The 22120-nt window shown below is 41.6% G+C and overlaps 1 protein-coding gene across 1 annotated transcript; it reads left to right on the forward strand.

Moving 5' to 3' along the window:
* The first annotated feature begins 14240 nt into the window (after window positions 1–14240).
* LOC123130044 (expansin-B6) lies at window positions 14241–15461 on the forward strand. Its single transcript, XM_044549996.1, has 3 exons — window positions 14241–14458; window positions 14587–14696; window positions 14853–15461. The coding sequence occupies exons 1-3, from the start codon at window positions 14275–14277 to the stop codon at window positions 15378–15380; spliced, it is 822 nt and encodes a 273-aa protein (XP_044405931.1). The 5' UTR covers window positions 14241–14274; the 3' UTR covers window positions 15381–15461.
* Window positions 15462–22120: the final 6659 nt, after the last annotated feature.

The raw sequence follows: 22120 nt of genomic DNA on the forward strand, positions 1-22120 counted from the left end.
AGTTTGTTATTTTTCCTAGGAACTTGGCCACATATGATGACACAATGCGAAGGTTTCCCAATTTTTTGATTTGTTTTGAATTTTTTATGCCCGTTTCAAAATGCGGTTAAAACGGCGGGAATGACCGTTCCTAGCTAGTGGTTGAATCTTGGAATTTTGTTGGTGTTTCTCTGATTAAAAAGATACTTATGTACCTAGAAATGATTTTTGAAAAAAATAAATAGCAAACTATGAGGCAGCTGCAGTTCAAATTTAACACGCTTCCAACTGAATCAGCGGAAATTTGTCTTTTTCACGAGAGGTGCATCAAAACTTTTTACACCCAACAATTTTCTCAATTATGCATTAAATATGTCCCAGTATTTTATAAAGTTGATTTGGTCCAATTTTGCAACCATTATTTGGGAGGTCCTTCATAAAAAAACCTCCTTTTGGGCACTCGAAAAATGGAAGATGGTTTTTTCGTCCAAAGAAAATGAAAACTTCCTTAGGCAACATTGTTTGCCATTCCAATATGCACCCCTGTGCACAATATGAGATCATTTGAACAAACTATGCCATGAATGTGGGCATAAGATTAATCATTTGGCTTGAAAGCCATTGATCTCCACACGTGATAGCTCGTTTTTTAGAACACTTTTTTAAAATAATTGCCATATTACAAGTTTGTTATTTTTTCAAGGAACTTGGCCACATATAATGACACCATGCGAAGGTTTCCCAATTTTTTGTTTTTTTTTTGAATTTTTTATGCCCGTTACAAAATGCGGTCAAAACGGCGGGAATGACCGTTCCTAGCTAGTGGTTGAATCTTGGAATTTTTTTTGGTGTTTCTCTGATTAAATAGATACTTATGTACCTAGAAATGATTTTTGGAAAAAATAAATAGCAAACTATGAGGCAGCTGCAGTTCAAATTTGACCCGCTTCTAGCTGAATCGGTGGAAATTTGTCTTTTTCACGAGAGGTGGATCAAAACTTTTTACACCCAACCATTTGGTCAATTGTGCATTAGATATGCCCTAGTATTTTAGAAAATTGATTTGGTCCAATTTTGCAACAAATATATTATAGGTCCTTCACAAAAAAACTTATTTTGGGCACTCGAGAAATGGAAAAAAAATTGTCGTCCAAAGAAAATGAAAACTCCCTTTGTCAATATTGTATGCAAATCCACGATGTAAACTTGTGCAAAATGTGATATCATTTGAACACATATTTGATAGGACTTTCACAAAAAGAATCATTTTGAGCACTGAAAAATGGAATGAAATTTTTATCTTGAAATGATCACGACCAATTTATATGGTCATAAGGTCATCAAATGGTTTGCTGCGTTCTGATTGGTCCATGGGCAAATCACGCGGATCACGCATCAACCACCATCGGATGCTTCCGCATCCAACGGCAGCCCAACTACCCAAACCCTAACTCAGATCCTCTCCCCTCTCCCCCGATCCACTCCCACTCCCGTTGCCGCCTCTCCCCTCTCTCCCGATCCACTCCCGCCGCCTCTCCCCTCTCCCCCGATCAACTCTCGCCACCTCTCCCCTCTCCCCAGACTGAGAGAGAGGCACCGCCACAATGGAGAGAGGGGCGCCGCCATGGCTGGCTTGCTCGCAGGCGCGTGCATGCGCCGCATCCACCTACCCAAACCCTACCCAGATCCCATCAATCCCCTCCTCCCATCGCACCCCTCCTCCGCCCATCTCCTTGCCGCCGCCATCGACGGCGCTCCCCTCGATCCCTGCCACCGCCGTCTCCCTCCCTTTGATCGAGCTCCCCTCCCCTCTCCCTCCCACCTCTCGAAGCTCCCGCGTCCCATCGCCGCGCACCGTGCTCCTCTGCAGCTTTTGTGGCGACGCAGCTGCCGCTGACTACTCTCGTTCCTCCTTCGTCCAGCACTACTCTCCAACCTCACCTCTCGCTTCGCCGTCCCGCGCTCGCCGGGGCCCTGTAGTGCCGCTCAGTCCCTCACGCTCGGGCCCAACGAGGTCGCGCACGCACTCACCAGCACACCCGTCTTCACCGTCTGCAACTCCAGCAACGCGTTCATGCTCGTCTCCGACCCCGCCACTGGTCTCTGCTCCATCGGTCTCCTCTGCTTCCGCTCCAAGCACCACGACGGCCGGCGCGCCCGTGCGTGAGGAGATGACGAGGACTCCGACAAGCCATGCAGGGCTAGCAAGAAGGCCGCCGCCCCAGCACCAGCAGCAGTACCCCCAAGGTATCGCGCATGCGCGCGCCCCGATCCCACCCCCTCCCGATTTGTGAATTGCTTGGTCCCGATCTGACTAATGCGTCGCTGCAATGTTTTGTCAGGGACGAGACCACCGGCGCCCACCAGGATCTCCGCCGCTGCACCTTGGTAACGATTGCATGAGAAAGCACCGCAGGTGGGCAGCTGCATCTGAGGCTGAGGAATCAGGTGCTGGATTGTAGTTCAGAGCCCTTCCCACCAGTCTTCGTTTTGCCTCTTTGCTCAAAAGTGTTAAATGCTAATCATTGGCTTGCTGGGATAGACACACTGCTCGTCCAAACCAATTATCATCTTCTACCTCCTAGTAGTAGTACAAAAATTATAAGGAAATTCACTGCAATGTTGTCAGAATGTAAATTTAGTGCCTGGTTCAGTTTGGAGCATGTTAATTTAGATGATCACATGTTTCTATAGAGTAAATATCACCATTTGTCATGAAATGTTGCTACAGAGTGAAGATGTAGAACTTCTGTTTGTTCAGGCAGCTGCTTTATTAAATCAAATGCACCAAATACTTATGATTTCTTTTATGATCTTGTGGGTGGTCTAGAGCAAAAACAGAGTTGCATATGATTTCTAGGTACTAGTAGTCTAATTGTATTCGAGATGCGATACACTGAAGGTTAATTATACATATGCACACAGCAAGTATACAGTATTATACTATACATTTCACATGTGTCCTATCTTAGAAGCTCCACAATATTCATGTGTATACAATAATTTATCGAATGAGGCACTATGATTCTGAATTTTTAGATTGCTAGCTCTGGCTTCATAAGCAAACTTATGTGAATATACTTTGCAGAATCATTGTATAGCCTCTTTGTTTATGTGGGGTTCTTATTCATTTGATTTCGTCCTCCTGGCAGGCACCTTTTGTACATTGAGCAACAATGGCGAATTCGAGTGGATGATGGAAGGCCTCAGTTTGGGGCCAAGAAAAGGCGTGGACGAGGCCATTTCTGCAAGGTCTTTCTCGATCAATTGAAATATTTGGTTTTCCACGACTTAGACTATTGGGGCAGACTTATCAAGTCGTTGCTCTTTATGTTATGTTATACCACCTGCATATGCATGCTCTAGCTTCTAGGTAGTAGAACAATTGACATGTGGGATGCAAGTCCAAGCTTGATACTGTAAATGTTACTCCCACCTATCAAGTTGGACTACTCGGGTGTCAAGTTGGTGTTGTACTGTAGTCTGTAGTATGAACCTGCATATGCACCTACATGTGTAGTCAGTAACTAGTACTACTGCTTGAACTCAAAATTTTCTTTTACAATGAATAAAAAGATGAGCATTTCTCCAGCCAATGTCTGCAGTAGTTGCTGCTATGTAATTATCGGCTGGACCTATGCATTTCATCAAAATTTGCAATGATGTTTGTTGCCTAAGTAACTAGAGAATTATAGAGGCCTGAGATTCTTATTTTGTTGTACTTGTACATGTAGCATTGTTCTTGGCACTATGACCTAAAGCAATCAGTCGGCCAATTGCAGTCTTGGCATGCTCTGTTGCTCTCCTAGTTGTTAACCTATGTGTATTAGTACGTAGGAATAGAGGTATGCTAAATCTGGCATTTTCAAGTATGTTGTGTTATTCTGACTGCTCTCAGTTTAATAATTTTAACTCTTCTGGCATTTTCATGTATGCATAGTGTATTAGTGTATCATCATCTATTTTATACGTTTCCGCCACAGAATCAACGAAATGTTCCTGCAATAAGATGTATTTATTTAGACGAAGTATCCGCTTTCCCTGACATAATATGTTCATGTTCACGACAGGCCGCCTGCAAATTGCTGGATGCAACATCAATGTAGCTATGATCTGCGCACGACCCAACCTTGAGGAGAGCACCTCTGCGAGCTGGGATCTCCGGATGGTAATGTTCTCCAGTCTCAATCCCTCCTTACCTAGCACAGATTCTTGATTTACTGCTTATCTGCATGCCAAATCCATGCCTGGGACCGACCAAACGCTCTGATTTGAGTTGGCCATGTTGCTCATGTTTGTTGATATTCTGCAAGTATATGAACTGATTAGCTAGCAATTTGGACCAGTGGATGGAGTCTGGTACATGTAAACGGTTTGGCATTGTCATTCTGGGCATATTCTCTAACTTTAGCCTGCAAGATCATTGAGCAGATCTGAATTGTTTACCAATTTGGATAGGTAGGTGGGTCTGGTACATGTAGGTGATTCGTGAACACACAACCAGGATGATTCCTATCCTACCTATGCTTTGCTTATTGCTTCCAAGCTAGTGATGGCGGTCGCACGTGCAGTACCTGCTGGTTAGTACCTACTGGTTGTTACTATCGCTGGCAGTTAGTGTTCAACATCTATCGCTTTAGCACCAAGCGACTAAACAATGTTTTGGTAAAGCTTTCAGAAATCAGTTTGCAGTGTTGAATCAGTACACATCTTTTACCTTCAATTTGGTAGTATGGAAAACACATTAGTAAATCTGAGTAACTTTGACATATTTTCTCTATTAACTTGCACTGGATTGGTACCCGTGATTGCCTTGTACTTAATTCTGCTAACACTGATCTTGTTACTGTTAATTTGTTATTGCCATGGTGTTTATGCTGTTTAGAATAAGATCCATGCATCAATTCTAAGTTCTTGTCTCTCTGAAGGGACACTTCTAGCTTCTACGACCCAGACTTGTTAACTATTGTTTCTTACTTTGTTAGCTACGACATATATTTTCCCCAGTTATTCTAATTCTTCTCTGGTTCATGTAACAGGATGACAGTGGAAGCCATGTTGTTGTTTTGTTTGTTCCCAGCCCTGACTATGGTCATCGAGCGAGTCCGACATGTTGTTCATCTAGTAGAGCTTGTTATGAGTCTGAATCTAAGAACTCACCCTGTTTTTCTTACTTTTGTTTGTTGGCAACTATGTTCATCCAGCGAGTCCAGTATGTTCACGACAGGAGCAGGTAGTTTGTGATCACATGGAAGGAGCTTGTAAAGAAGTACTATATTACAATTGTAGAGCTTGTAAAGCAGTGTGGTCTTCTGTATTGGAATGGATAGAGCTTGTATTATGTGATCTGGTTGCTCTTATTTAAGTATCATGTGTGTTTTTGTCTCCGAAAATCTAAATAATGCTTGAAATATGAAGAATATGAGTCTCAATTGATGGGACCCACTTACCACAACATGACAAATGGGAACCTATTACTAGAACCTGACAACTGGGACCCATCTGACTAGTGGACCCTTCTTTTGGAAAAAAACTAAATTCGTTTAGACAAAAAGTCCACAACCCAACAATAAAAAGGCTGCAATATTGGGCTTGGCCCATGAACCCAACCAAAAATTGACGGACAGAAAAAACACAAATAGGCCGAATTGTTGGGCTAGGCCCATGTAGAAAATCGAATTGGACCGGGTTGAATCTTGTGCCACGTCAGATTGCCACGCTGGATGCCTACGTGGCCTGGGGAGGTTGCTAGTGACCAAAACACCACAGTAGACGTATTTTGGTCATAAACGGCTTCGACCATTCCAGAAGAAAGGTCGCTATAGTCAGTTTATGACCGCCAGCTTTGGACCTTCTGTTTTTTGTCACAAAAAGGTCGCAAATGAAAAACCTTGACCTTTCAGTGACCAATAGTGGTGGTCACAAGTTGACATATTTCTTGTAGTGTATTGCCATGCAACTTTCCACCGTTCCGTTTATTATGACACACTCCATCATTGTCATATTTCTTAGCATGATCATGTAGTTGACATCGTATTTGTGGCAAAGCCACCATTCATAATTCTTTCATACGTGTCACTCTTGATTCATTGCATATCCCGGTACACCGCTGGAGGCATTCATATAGAGTCATATTTAGTTCTAAGTATCGAGTTGTAATTGTTGAGTTGTGAAAAAAATAAAAGTGTGATGATCATCATTATTAGAGCATTGTCCCAGTGAGGAAAGGATGATGGAGACTATGATTCCCCCACAAGTCGGGATGAGACTCCGGATGAAAAATAAAAAAAGGGAAAAGAAAGAAAGAAACGAGGCCATAAAAAAAGAGAGAAAAGGCTCAAATGAAAAAATGAGAGGAAAAGAGAGAAGGGACAATGCTACTATCCTTTTACCACACTTGTGCTTCAAAGTAGCACCATGATCTTCATAGTAGAGAGTCTCTCATCTTATCACTTTCATATACTAGTGGGAATTTTTCATTATAGAACTTGACTTGTATATTCCAATGATGGGCTTCCTCAAAATGCCCTAGGTCTTCATGAGCAAGCAAGTTGGATGCACACCCACTTAGTTTCTTTTTGAGCTTTCATATACTTATAGCTCTAGTGCATCCGTTGCATGGCAATCCCTACTCACTCACATTGATATCTATTGATGAACATCTCCATAGCCCGTTGATACGCCTAGTTGATGTGAGACTATCTTCTCCCTTTTTGTCCTCTCCACAACCACCATTCTATTCCACCTATAGTGCTAATTCCATGGATCACGCTCATGTATTGCGTGAAAATTGATTTTTTTTAGAATGTCAAAAGTATGAAACAATTGCTTGGCTTGTCATCGGGGTTGTGCATGATTTAAATATTTTGTGTGGTGAAGATGGAGCATAGCCAGACTATATGATTTTGTAGGGATAACTTTCTTTAGCCATGTTATTTTGAGAAGACATAATTGCTTAGTTAGTATGCTTGAAGTATTATTATTTTTATGTCAATATGAACTTTTGTCTTGAATCTTTCGGATCTGAATATTCATACCACAATTAAGAAGAATTACATTAAAATTATGCCAAGTAGCACTCCGCATCAAAAATTCTGTTTTTATCATTTACCTACTCGAGGACGAGCAGGAATTAAGCTTGGGGATGCTTGATACGTCTCCAACGTATCCATAATTTTTGATTGCTCCATGCTATTTTATCTACTGTTTTGGACATTATTGGGCTTTATTATCCACTTTTACATTATTTTTGGGACTAACCTATTAACCGGAGGCCCAGCCCAGAATTGCTGTTTTTTTGCCTATTTTAGGGTTTCGAAGAAAAGGAATATCAAACGGAGTCCAAACGGAATGAAACCTTCGGGAACATGATTTTCTCAACGAACAAGACCCGGGAAACTTGGACCCTACGTCAAGAAAGAAAAGAGGAGGCCGCGAGGTAGGGGGCGCGCCTACCCCCCCCCCCCCAGGCGCGCCCTCCACCCTCGTGGGCCCCCTGTTGCTCCACCGACGTACTCCTTCCTCCTATATATACCTACGTACCCCAAACGATCAGATACGGAGCCAAAAACCTAATTCCACCGCCGCAACTTTCTGTATCCACGAGATCCCATCTTGGGGCCTGTTCCGGAGCTCCACCAGAGGGGGCATCGATCACGGAGAGCTTCTACATCAACACCATAGCCCCTCTGATGAAGTGTGAGTAGTTTACCTCAGACCTACGGGTCCATAGTTAGTAGCTAGATGGCTTCTTCTCTCTTTTTGGATCTCAATACAATGTTCTCCCCCTCTCTTGTGGAGAACTATTTGTGTAATCTTCTTTTTGCGGTGTGTTTGTTGAGACCGATGAATTGTGGGTTTATGATCAAGTCTATCTATGAATAATATTTGAATCTTCTCTGAATTATTTTATGTATGATTGGTTATCTTTGCAAGTCTCTTCGAATTATCAGTTTGGTTTGGCCTACTAGATTGATCTTTCTTGCAATCGGAGAAGTGCTTAGCTTTGGGTTCAATCTTGCGGTGTCCTTTCCCAGTGACAGTAGGGGCAGCAAGGCACGTATTGTATTGTTGCCATCGAGGATAACAAGATGGAGTTTTCTTCATATTGCATGAGTCTATCCCTCTACATCATGTCATCTTGCTTAAGGCGTTACTCTGTTTTTAACTTAATACTCTAGATGCATGCTGGATAGCGGTTGATGAGTGGAGTAATAGTAGTAGATGCAGGCAGGAGTCGGTCTACTTGTCTCGGACGTGATGCCTATATACGTGATCATACCTAGATATTCTCATAACTATGCTCAATTCTGTCAATTGCTTAACAGTAATTTGTTCACCCACCATAGAATACTTATGCTCTCGAGAGAAGCCGCTAGTGAAACCTATGGCCCCCGGGTCTATCTTTATCATATTAATCTCCTACTACTTAGTTATTTCCTTTGCTATTTACTTTGCCTTTATTTTACTTTGCATCTTTATCACAAAAATACCAAAAATATTATCTTATCATATCTATCAGATCTCACTCTCGTAAGTGGCCTTATAGGGATTGACAACCCCTATTTGCGTTGGTTGCGAGGATTTATTTGTTTTGTGCAGGTACGAGGGACTCGCGCGTAGCCTCCTACTGGATTGATACCTTGGTTCTCAAAAACTGAGGGAAATACTTATGCTACTTTGCTGCATCATCCCTTCCTCTTCGAGGAAAACCAACGTAGTGCTCAAGAGGTAGCAGTAAACATCTAACATGAGCATTATATCACGCCATGATGACCCACAAGTATAAGATATTGCAACAGTCTTCGAGGGTAGTATTTCACCTAAATTTATTGACTCGACACAAGGGGAGCCAAATAATATTTATAAGCCTTAGCATCCGCATTGTCAATTCAACCACACCAGAGAAGTTGTTTCTCTGCATCGAATTATTAGTAGCACAGTAATATGATAGTTTTGATAGCAGCGGTAACATTAGCAGTATAGCAATAACATGAAAGTAGCAGTTTTTTAGTAACTGGAATAGCATCAGTAGTAGTACTAACTTAGCAACAACAATATGAGCAAAGCGTAGGCATGGAGTAGCAATGGATATTTGTATGACATTTATCATGTGACAGTGAAAGCCTAGAGCAATACACAATAGATCCAATTCATCAATCATATGTAGACATGTGTTCTGTATATAGTCATACGTACTTATAATAAGAACTTGTATAACATCTTTTGTCCTACCCTCCCGTGGCAGCTAGGTCCTAATGGAAATCGAAGGCTAATTAAGGTGCTCCTTTTAATAGAGAATCGGAACAGTATTAACCATAGTGAATACATGAACTCCTCAAATTACAGTCATCCCCGGAGAGTATTCCAATTATTCTCACCATGTGGCCTACGATCAGAACAATAACATATGCATATAACTTAAAGATAGGATCAAGAATTCAGATATGTTTATGAAAACATAATAGGTTCAGATCCGAAATCATGGCACTTAGGCCCTAATGACAAGTATTAAGCATAGCAGCATTAATCTTATAACATAGTGGATACTAGGGATCGAGCCTTAACAAATTAACTCGATTACATGATGATTCTCATCCATCTCATCTACCTCTAGTATGCCTATGATGAAATTACTCACTCCCGGTGCTGAGCATCATGAGGTTGTCGATGAAGAAGGGTTGTTGATGACGACGACGACGAATTGCCCCCTCCGGAGCACCAAACGGATTCCAGATCAGGCCTCCCGGTGAAGAACACGAGGTAGTGGCGGCTCCATATCATCAAATGCCATGAAAACTTTCTCTCTTATTTTTTTCTTGAGAAGACAGAATATATGAAGTTAGAATTTGGTCATAAAGCGGTTGGTGGGCCCCACAAGGTACTAGGGGTCCGCCCTGGGGGTAGGTGCGCCCCTGCCTTGTGGGAAGCTAGTGCCTCCCCCCTCGAGTAGATGTTTGCACCAGTATTTTTAACATATTCAATAACAAATCTCCGCCAAGTTTCGTCCAATTCCAAGAACTTTTATTTCTGCACAAAAAACAACACCAAGGTAGTTCTTCTGAAAATAACGTTAGTTCGGGCATTCAAATCATGCAAATTATAGTCCAAAACAAGAGGAAAAGTTTTTAGAAAAGTAGATACGTTGGAGACGTATCACGCCACCAGAAGGAGCCACAAGCATCGGACGCGTGCGGGATAATCTCCTTATAATACTTGGTCCAAATCAGATTCACCCAGGGGATATCCGTCCTGTTATTAAATTTGTGTAACTGCTTGACCAGGAGGCTTTGGTTCTCTAATTTTAAATTGATAATGCCTAGTCCACCTTTGATTTTTGGGTCGTAAATCAAATCTGATGCTGCCAATGAATTATGTTTCATGCCATCATCAGACCGCTTGTTCCAAAAGCAGTGGCGTCGTAGCTTGTCGAGGTGCTCAACAATCCATGTACGGATTTTGACTGAGCACATAGCATAAATTCCGAGAGAAGAAAGGACCGAGTTAATGAAGGTGAGCTAGAGCCATAGTCTAAGAGAGATATGGCAATAGAGATTTTCCTCTCCACCGAAGCCACCGGCGGCATTAGATCTGTAACTGTTGGTCTGGTAGTGACGATGGATAGGCCGAGATAGGTAAATGGAATTTGACCAATAGCACACCCAAAGAGAGCAACACATTCATGAGTAGTGTCTGGTTGCAGTTTTATGGGAATCAAATCAGATTTTTGAAAAATTAATACGCAATCCCACTGAAGTGGCATACTTGATTAGGATTTTTTTATATGGCCAGCTTGGGCACTGTCAGCAGGCAAAAAAAATTGTGTCATCAGTGTATTGTATAATTGGGTAGTCAGGCTAACTGAAGGGGATGTGTTTGAATCAGATTTGCATGATAAGCCACATTGATGGATCTATCATCATGTAGTCTTTTCTAGTCAAGATGGCTCAATTAGAGTATCAACTTGCCCATTTCTAGCTGGATGTTTGCAACCATCTAGAGCTAAAAATCTTGTCTTCACTTGCCAATTTGACCTTTGGATAATTCTAAACAAGTAAAACTACTACATACTCAACTACTGATAGATTACTACGGTTGGTCATACATCTTCCTGTGTCAACCCCAACAACAGCGCAAAGCCTTTCTCTATGAAACATGTAAAGAAACATTTTCTAAAGAAAACAATTACGATTTCCTTCAACATTACATGATTGTCTATATTAGTAAGGAAAATAGCAAAGTTCGCATTATCAACTTGTTCAACGCTGGTGGTCGTAGAGCTCAATCAAAGTTAATAGAAACGGAACATTCTTTTGTAGTTTCAAACATATGTTTTTATGATTTGTCATCTACTCTATCATGAGACTTAAAATATCGTGATGTTCCATGAATTATGTGAACATTGGCTCCCCCCCCCCCCTCATGTCGAAATCATGGCTCAGCCCCAACACAGAAACATGGCAACGACAGATGTGTGTGGGATATGCGGTGCATAAGATAGCTGGTGCCACTCTTTACTGGATTGTGTAATGTCCGAGAGTACTTGAGCATTATCAAAGGAGGATATGGTGTAACACATGTCTATGAATCGAGATGAGAATGCAAGGAATTGGTTGTTTTCAATGATCGAATCACTTCCCAATGATGGGATCATCGCCATGATTGTCACACTTTGCCATCTGGTTTGCTCGACGGAAAGTTATACACGAAGAATTTTTCCAAACACCTTGCGCACCCCAGTGTTCTATATTAACCTATCTAGCGGATATGCAGCTACTTATTAAGCCGGACACGGGAGAATATGGTGTAGCTGCTCCAAGGTCGACGACATAGATCCCTCCCCTAGATCAACATATGAAAGTGAATGTCAACGCGGCAGTTGCGCGGCATGGAGGCTTCGGGGTTGTCGCCGCAGTCTGTTGTGATGTTAATGGAGTCTACCAGGGGGACTCGGCAATGGTGTACAGAAACATTGACGTTCCCAAAGTCTTGGAAACTTTGGCAATTCGTGAAGCCCTTGCCCTTTCTGATGATCTATATTTGCGTAAATTATCAGTTACGTCCGACTGCAAAGTGGCCGTGCAAGCAATCAAGTCCGGTACATCTGCACTATATGGGGTTGTGGTACATGAAATTATAAACCGTCCTAGAGTTTTTTCTTCTTGTTTGATTAGCCATGAATTTAGAACCTTGAATGTTGAGGCTCCCAAACTTGCAAAGCGTGCTTTAACTCTGGATAGTGGCCCCTATGTTTGGTTAGGTCAGCCCGGAAATCTTGTTTTCGTACCTATAAATCTTGTGACAGTTGAATATACCTTTGTGGGTTTGTCTAAAAAAAGCAAGTGGAGTGCTGGCGCTCCATTGCCTAAAGAGGGCCAGCTTCCTGTGGCCCATTCAAACTATTGTTCTTTACTAAAATTTATATAAATAACCATCAGGTATATTGGCATATGATATTCTCATGGTCTACGGAACCAAAGTAAATGTTAACATTTTATATAAAAATACCGACAACATGATAACAATGTGATCTCGCGGTAATTTATAAGACGGGATCGGCCAACACCATTGTTCTAATTATTGATAGCATCCTTGTTGCTTTAACAATGCTCATGATTTGGAAAACAAGATGATCATCAATACATGATCTAGTCTTAGAGGCATGACTAGGAATCATACTCGTGTTTATGTTTACACACATGTAATTGAGTTTTCTTCCGAAACTCATATTCAATAATCAATGCAATTATAGTAGAGAAATATAAACTAATTATAAACATGATAATATGATAATACATTTATTGTTGACTGTAGGGCGTAGTTTTAATAGATGTGGGGCCAAATAAAAAAATCCTTACAAGCCCTCTAAATTTGCTCAACTTCACACTTCTTGTCAAGGGTGGGGCCAATCCCCCCCCCCCCCCCCCCCCAAATACACATAGCTCTGCCACTGTCTATTGTCCTATTGTGAGATGCTTTGATATCGTACAATAGCTAGTTCATACTCAAATCCTGAGTGCACTCACTATAAAACTTTCCTGGCTCTGCTTCTAACCGCGACTACGTCTATGGTTCTTCACCCTCATTCTATGGATCAGTGATCGACTAATGGTGGTATCTGTACGATATTCAGGAAGCGTCTCACGTCATGTACGATGTGTGTGATGATGAATGAGTTGTTGTAGTTATTGGACTGTAAACAACAGTCGTTCGTAGTCATGTGCACGTAAGTATGTGTGGTTTCATTTCATACACTGAAGGTGTATGTAGTATATGCTTGTGTGTAAGAAAAAGTCTATCAGAGTCATCATATATGCCCTATCACCAAAATAATTGCTATTATAACAATTTTGCAAAGACACTCTAGAAGACTCATCATCTTCTCGAGGATCGTCATAAATTATGGAGCGTCTTTTCATCGAACTGTATGTCTCGACACACACACGGTTTGCACCCAAAAAAGCATGCCCAATGGATCGGTCATCGCACACGTTTTGTTTTTTGACACACAATTTCTTTTTATCTAATGTTTGTGATGCCTGCGTCGCACACTGTTCGCTCCAAGAGTGTGATACGTTGTTTGTAAGTTGGTAGTGACGATGGTGCTTACATGCATACATGTTGGGCCCATAGCATCATTCTGCAGCAGTGATAAGTCAATGATGGAGCTTACATGCATGCACGTACAAAATGGGCCGATCAAGAATCAAAATTTAGTATAGTTGGTTTTTAGGACTATAATTGAATATACATAGCGGATCCATATTTCATACTACAAAACAAAGTTGGACATGATTAGCAGAACTATAGTACAGACTTTCTTGCAAGCATTTTAATATTTGAAATGGCCTGAAGATATAACGTGCGGCCTGGTCTTATGGCATATGTAACGATGGTCTGACTTTGTCTGCAATCAACAACTTGACTTGTGCACCCCCCAAATGATTAGCGGATGATCAGTGATCACCGCCAATATGTGATTGTATTGTACGCGCGTAAACCGGCCGGTGCCTGTATTCCTCCATGATTCCCTCCGTAGCCATGTGACCCTGTAGCCCTAAATACGCCATCCGCGTAGTCGTCTCGTCGGGTGCAACTGCAACTTGCGCCGGCTCGTCGTTCTCACCTCGTTTCGCTTATTGGCCTGCCTATAAATGCCCTGGCAATGTCATCCCGTCCAGCCATCACAAGTTCACAACACAACACAAACTGGAGTAGTACAACTACTTCTGCAGTCTCCAGCGAGTACACATCCTACAAGTCTAGGAAGGTTCATAGTCCACCTATAGTGCCAATATGGCTGGCATCTCCACCAACGACATTGCCATTGTGCTTGTGGCACTTCTCTCCGTGCTTGTCACGTCCGTCCGTTCTGCGGCCAACTACGACACCTCCGCCGCTAGATCCTACAACTCCGGCTGGCTCCCCGCCAAGGCCACCTGGTACGGTGCGCCCACCGGCGCCGGCCCCAACGACAACGGTATGCCCAGCCTATATGTTCCGATCATCCGATGACTGCGCACATTTTCATGCATCACATGCGTAGTGTGCGTGTGCCAACTTATACTAGAAATAATGCTGATCTACCCATGGATAATGGATTTGCAGGCGGTGCTTGCGGCTTCAAGAACGTGAACCAGTACCCCTTCTCCTCCATGACGTCCTGCGGCAACGAGCCTCTCTTCGACGGCGGCGCAGGCTGCGGCAGCTGCTACGAGGTACGTACTACTGCATTAATAAACCCGACACCAGACAATGTCCGTTAAATTAGTTGGTCATGCTCAAACCTGCCACCATGTGCTTGCAAATTTATGTATCCATCGGGGACGTTGACCTCTAATTTGCTTTGCTCGGCCGGTACGTGTTTCATTCAGATCCGATGCGTCGCCGCCAACAACCCTTCCTGCTCCGGCCAGCCGAGGAGGGTGGTCATCACCGACATGAACTACTACCCCGTGGCCAGGTACCACTTCGACCTCAGCGGCACGGCGTTCGGGGCCATGGCCAAGAACGGCCTCAACGACAAGCTCCGCCACGCCGGCATCATCGACATGCAGTTCAGGAGGGTGCGCTGCAACTTCCCGGGTATGAAGGTCACCTTCCACGTCCAGCGCGGCTCCAACCCCAACTACCTCGCGGTGCTCGTGGAGTACGCCAACGTCGACGGCACCGTGGTCCGCATGGAGCTCATGCAGACCCGGAACGGCCGCCCCACGGGGTCCTGGGAGCCGATGCGGCGCTCCTGGGGATCCATCTGGCGGATGGACACCAGCCGCCCGCTGCAGGGGCCCTTCTCCATGCGCATCACCAGCGACTCCGGGAAGACGCTGGTAGCCAACAATGTCATCCCGGCCTACTGGCGGCCGGACAAAGCCTACTGGTCTAACGTCCAGTTCTATTGATTTTGGCTCAATCATCAGGTGCATGCTTCTCCGACGGATTCCGATCGAATTGGTGCTCCCGGATTTCTCTTCTCACCAAACGCTACCTATTGATCATTGTGAGTGATAAGAACTTGAAGGTCTTTAGCGAGGTGTATTTGTAAAAAGGGAACTGGTAATTTCTTAAAGAGTCAATTACACCATAGGTGCTAGAACTTGGTCTTAAGGGTCACTTTAGTGTTACAACTTGTGGTGTACATTGAAGTGGTGCAGGAACTTGGCTTTGCGGTGCGAATACAGTGCAAACCTTATTTGTATACGTTTGCGCCACTGATGAGGTGTGCCAGCGTGACTTGGGGCCAGCTGTCAGTGACCGAGCAATACGGACAGGTCATGTGGCCTGCTTTTTCACAAAAAGAAAGCTTCGGTTTTATTTTTTTCGCACAAAATGCCCTAGGAAGGCCAACCTGTCAGGAACAGCAAAATTTACATTGAGGGCTCATTCGGTTTGGAGGAAATCAAAACGTAGGAATTAGAAGTAGTATAGGAATTTGATAGGATGGCACTTGCCATCCTATAAAATTGACTTACCTCGTTCCTACGCGTAAAATGAGCTTTGAGTGGATGTGTAGTTTCCTACAAAAACACAGGAAATGAGTAGTATTCCTATGAAATTCCTGTACGCATTTCCTACAAACCGAATGCATATATAGGAAAATTTCCTCTGGAATCCTTGTTCTCATGTTTTTCCTACAAAAATCCTTCAAACCGAATGAGGCCTGAGAGGAACAATAATACCTACCGGGTAGATAACCCTCACGCGCGCCTAACCAAAACGACTGCCGACCGGGTTCGAACCAACGAACTGCACATTTTAAGCATACGAGATAAATCAGTCACTCAGAACCAAAAAGTTCCTTCAAACCAGCGACCTCCTGCAGGTATCCCCAGAGTGCAAACCAACAGACCCGACGAGTATTGCTTTTTACATAGGCTGATGGTATTTTATATTGAGGCAACATTTATATTCTTTAGAAATATAAATACATTTAACCAAGGTAAAATATATTTAAATAATTGTACATATAATTTTGGAAAGGTTAAATATTTTTTTAAATGTGAAAAGTAAAATTATATGAACATTAATTTAAATTTATTTAACATTTTTAAAACTACATTAAATATTTAGAAAATTATATGAACATTTATTTAAATAATTTACCTCTGTTAAATATATATAAATATATAATTTTAAATACTCACGTTTTTAATAAAATATTCTTGCAGTATTAAACGTCTTCATGTTTTCAAAGATATTTATGTACCTTTAGGAAATAAAATACTTAGGATTAACGAAAAAACATGTGCAACACTTATAAGTAAAAAATTATAGTCTAAAGTATATATTGTAAAAGTGGTCTTCAATATAAAAAGCCATTAGTCTGTTTTTTAGTAACATACATTAGTCATTTTAATAAGAAAATTTCGTCAGCTATTATGGTTAATCACGTATGCGTTAAAAGCTTCAGATCGCTGGTTCGAGCCCCTATTATTTGGCTGCACCTTTTTCATTTGAGTTAATTTTTTTAATTTATGTTGTCTGTGCAAAAGGATATATACATGAGTTATCTGAATTCTGCACGAATCGTCATCGGGTATTTTGGTTAGGAGCACGCGCGGGTTACCTGTTTGTTCGCGGTTTGAAACTCCGCCGGTACTGTTTTTCCTCAACATAATTTATGCTCCAGCACTATTTGTACGTGAAAATTTTAAAAGCAAAGTTTTTTTTTCTTGAAAAAATAGCAGGCCACACTCCCCCTGTCCAACATCCAGTCACCGGAAACGAGGCCCACGCCACGCTTGCACTCCTCGTCAACGCTGTTGAGGTATACAAACAAGATTGCACCGTATTTGCACCGCAAAGTCAAGTTGTGGCACCATTTCAATGTACACCACAAGTTGTAGTACTAAAATGACCATTCATGTCAAGTTATAGAACTAGTGGTGTAATTGACTCTTTCTTAAAGTACGGCATATAAGCTTACTTAGACACACTGTTATCCGAACCGGTATTTTCCTAAGCACCGGTGCTTGAGTAAAAACCGGCTTAAATTTGCATGCTCTCTTACATGGTCTAGATATTGCAATAACTGAACGATTGGTTGGCGAATGCATGTTGTGGGGGATGGCTAGTGAGTACGCAGCCCCCTTCTCCCCTAAGAAAAGCCTAGGGTTCCATTGCCTCCCGCTGGCGCTGCCGCCGGTCCACCTCGTCTCCGGTGGCCTTAGGGCCATGGCGACGCGGTGGATCCCGGCCTTTGCCCGCGAGACGGCTCTGCTTTCAGATGTTTCTTTGAGTTTTGTTAGGGTTTGTGTCCCACTCAGGAAGACGAGATAGCGGCGGCTCTCTGAAGATGGAATAAGATTCTCCCTGTCTAGCCCACGTCTCAGTCATGTATCTAGCATCGCCGATGGGCGTGTGAAGGTGTGTCTCCAGCGGATATATCCTTGGTGGATTTGCTTGGATCTGGTCATAGTTCGTCTATGTCACGACCCGGACCCGGCACAAATCTCTGTGCATATTATGTCAATCCCTGGATCAATAGCTGACATGCACAGTCGTCGATGAAATACCAAAAATACACGTGTCATAGTATTACATTGTAGATCTAGTGCTTTACAATACACACCTGCTTAGCTCATGGGCTAGCTTACAATATAGTCATGTAGCAGAGATAATGTTCTAGTCTTGTGGCATCCAATCACTCACATGCAAGAGTTGAGTATAGCGTCGTAACCCTACTTCGTACCTTCCAATCATTATAGAAAACCTGCAGCATAATACGTTGCAGCCACAAGGATCAATACATTGAATGTATTAACAAGCTTCACTAGGATAGGCTTTGTGGAACATAAACATGCAATTTGGTGCGGCTGGGTTTTCTTTGTGCAAAAATAGTTTTCCTACCTTTGTAGTAGTGGTCTATTCTTTTTTGTAGTAGTAGTGGTCTATTCTAATATATAGCTAGACATACTGCATCACATAGTAGCCTGGGCAGATCGTATCATGCTATCACCCAATTATAAGCATTTGAGTATGTGGATTTCCACATCACACAGTTGCCCCAAGCCTTCTCCAGAGACCCTGGGTCCTCCAGTCCTCCGAGATCAGCTCCACACTCCTCGTTGGTTCAACCCATTTATTTTATTAGAGAAGTGGTGATGAGATCAACTTGACAATTCTCAGAAGAGTTGCTCAAAGTTGTCCATAACCGGGGACACGGCATGTCATGATCAGTTTTTACATTGTGCAGAGGTTTGTGTACTTTGCCTGTGATTCCCTATCACACCGTCTGCTACTAAACTTCACTTGTGTAGCTAGGGAGATCAAGGCAAGACTTCTGGGAAATGGTAGCTCCCTCAGAAATGGCAGACCAAGTCAAACCTACATGCAAGAACTACATCTGCTGGTCATGCCCAAGAGGGTTCCCATAACTTACTTGATCTAGACAGAGCCCATAATATCTCGCGGTTACACATGGAAGCTACTCATCGTTGAACTCGTACAATCCCTTTGAGCATGGGCGGTCGCCCACAAAACATGCGGCCACCAAGCAATACTGAAGCACTACGTACCCACATGATTCATTAATTAGTCAGTAGTTAAGTAGTCAACCGTGTGGTCGTATGGTGGAATATCGATAGGTGTTTCCCAATCCATGTTATAGCAGCTAAGCAACTACTTGGTGGTTACAAGGTCAAGGTATTGATGGACCTATATTTATTCTACTGGGTTCTGTCAAGCATAAAGTAAAATCTATAGGGATTTCCTAGTTCAAACACTACAATGCATGAAAACATAGGTTATGATCAAAGGTTACACTTGCCTATATTGACGTCTCTTCAATCTCACAATGTTGATGAAGTTATTGTTCGCTCTCCATAAAATCTATCACAAGTAAAGAGAAATCATAAACAACCATACAATACAATCAAACTTCTAATAAGTGTCGTGCATGGTGTTTGTGTCATTGTGGTGTGAGATCATGTGTCAGGGTTTACTCATAAGAGTTTGGAAAACAACATAGTGGTTGTCATTGGAATACATGTGGCATAAGGGTTCACATGCAAGTATCAAATAAGAGTTCATCACATAAGAAGTATGTGATATCAAGTTGTCGTTGTAAGGTTCTGGAAAAGAATCCATGTGATATCAAGAGTTCATCACATAAGAAGTATGTGAAATCAAGTTGTGGTTGTCAGGTTCTGAAAAAGAATCCTAACAATTGAGTCATGGTCTATGAATCTTGAATAAGCAAGTTCATGTTCAATTTTGAATGACAATTCAAACTTGTTGACCTTTCATGAGATTGAAAACACTAAGGTCTGAACATAATAACCTGGTCTAGCTTCTAGTTCAATTTGGATTTGAATTAGGGTTCATCTTATTTGAATTCAATTTAAATTGAGTTTACAATTAGATTTGGTTCTACTAAGTCAAATTGAATTATGAATCATTTCATATTTGGTTAAGCTAGTTCACATCAATTCAAGTACAATTAATGTTTTCTCTAATGTCAAATACAAATCCCGTAGGATTACTAATGTTCATTGTTTAATTCAAGTTCAACTTAAAGTCAATTATCATCTCAATATAATCACTATAGTTTATTTACTTGATTTTAGTTTAACTAAATTCAAATATAAGTCAAATTGTTTGATGAAGTTCATTTACTCAATTATTTTTTCACATATATTTTTCAATTTTTATTTACTTAAAAATATAACTTTTGACAAACACATAAACTTTTTATTAAAACACTTGAAAATTTTCTTAAAACTATATCCTTTTAAAAACATGGACACTTTAAATACTAGATGAATATTATTTTTAAAAAATGATGATTTTCTAAAAGTGTATTAATATTTTTAATAGAAATGTATAAACTTTTTTAAAATTTGGTATTATTTATTGAACATATGAGCACTTTTTACATATTTATAATTCATAATTATTATTATAATCACGTGAATTTTTTTAACTACATGAATATTTATTTTAACTGCATGTTGAAATTTGGAATAAAATTAATTACACATTATATTAGGTGGGATATCAATTACACGTTAATTATGTCATTAGAGTCATTGTCAATAATTATTATGATATTAATTGCACGTTGAACAAGTTGAACGCTCATCATTGGAACAATCTAGGTCTTCGGATTGACATGGTTTGATGATGGCAAAGATTAATTGGATTTGGCCTTTGTGTCTTTTTATATTGATATAGATTATAATTTACATATTTTCATAATTTCCAAAGAAAGTAAAAACTAGCATATGGAAAATGGGTCGCACTAACTACAACCCATTTAACCTGAGCTTGATCTCCAACTACTTATGGCCTATCTATTCTTATCGGACAACAAACTTCCTCGATCGAACTGCTTAGCACATGTGTGTGATATGGACGAGGTCCAGTGCCTAGTTTTCCGCATAGAATTTGTTCTTTGTCTTGTGCACTGACAGGTGGAACACAATGTCATAGAGACGTATATTTTGCAAGTCAGCCTATCCCAACATTGCAAGTGGCCCCCGCGCGCATGCCGGCATGCCTAGTAAGCAACACGAACGTATCCAAACAAGATTTACATCATATTTGAACAAGGGAACAAGTAGTGGAACTAGTTCGGCATATTTTTCAAATTTAGGCATTAAAGTAAACAACAATGGCAATTTCAAGCACCACTGGTGTAATCTCTTATTTGAACATCAGTGGCAAGTTTGACATGGTTTATTTTTACAAACACACCTAAACACCTTGAATTGTATATGTTCTTTGAATTGCTAGATAACTGAACAATCAACATTGTCTGCCCCTGTTGTCGGGTTTTCTACATTTGTTTCTATGTGCCCTCTTTCTTCATTTATTATTTATTATATATGTTTCTTTCTCTTCAAAATTTATATGGATATTTTTCTAAATGCATCATTTTTGTAACAGTAGACAAAAAAATATATTTAAGTAAATATAATTATTTCAAAAATATTAATCATTTTCATAAGAAGTGAACTTTTTAATTAAATGAACGTTTTTTAATGCTTGGTAATTATTCATAATTACACGAATGCTTTGTGAACAATTTTTACAAAAGTTGACGGACATTGCTCTACAAAAACTGAAGGGACAATTCCATTTCTCCCCCTAACTTAACCCACACCTGACATTTACCCCTAAATTTCGAGTATGCTCAAAATACCCCTCTTCCGTTAGGTGGTGTTATAGAAATACCCCTCGGCGACGTTTCGGTTAGGTCAAAGGGGTTTGACCATGTGCTTTGTCCAAAATGCCCCTGGGTGGTACTAGTCCACATTTAGGTAAAGAAAAAAAACTAAGTCAAAGTTAGACCAGTCAATAGGGACTGGTCAAATTAGATTTTGGAGGCCCACATGTCATTCTTTCTAACTGTTTTATAGTTAGTAAAGGGCCCATGGGTCAGTGGAACACTTACCTGGAGGGTTATCCTAAATACCTTTTAACAACAGTGGCTAAACGCCGGCGCGTGCGCGAAGGTACAACGGCGACGTACGGCGGAACGGGAGGATGCCGGAGAGGTCTATGGGCTTCGGAGTGGCCCTGCGAGGCTGCGGGCGTGAAGACGAACTAGACTAAGGTGGCCCGAGACTGTGGGGTGGCCGGGGGATGGGCGACGGTGAGCTTGAGCGGTGGCGACGGGCGGCGCTCATGGGGGGAGGTT

The sequence above is a fragment of the Triticum aestivum genome, chromosome 6A (genome assembly GCF_018294505.1).
Source record: "Triticum aestivum cultivar Chinese Spring chromosome 6A, IWGSC CS RefSeq v2.1, whole genome shotgun sequence".
Classification (NCBI taxonomy): Eukaryota; Viridiplantae; Streptophyta; class Magnoliopsida; order Poales; family Poaceae; genus Triticum; species Triticum aestivum.

Bases quoted from the DNA above. Each gene is read 5' to 3' on its own strand.
- LOC123130044 (XM_044549996.1), top strand. From the start codon at position 14,275: ATGGCTGGCATCTCCACCAACGACATTGCCATTGTGCTTGTGGCACTT. The intron at 14,459-14,586 runs GTATGCCCAGCC...ATGGATTTGCAG, and splicing joins CGCCGGCCCCAACGACAACG to GCGGTGCTTGCGGCTTCAAG. The intron at 14,697-14,852 runs GTACGTACTACT...TGTTTCATTCAG, and splicing joins GCTGCGGCAGCTGCTACGAG to ATCCGATGCGTCGCCGCCAA.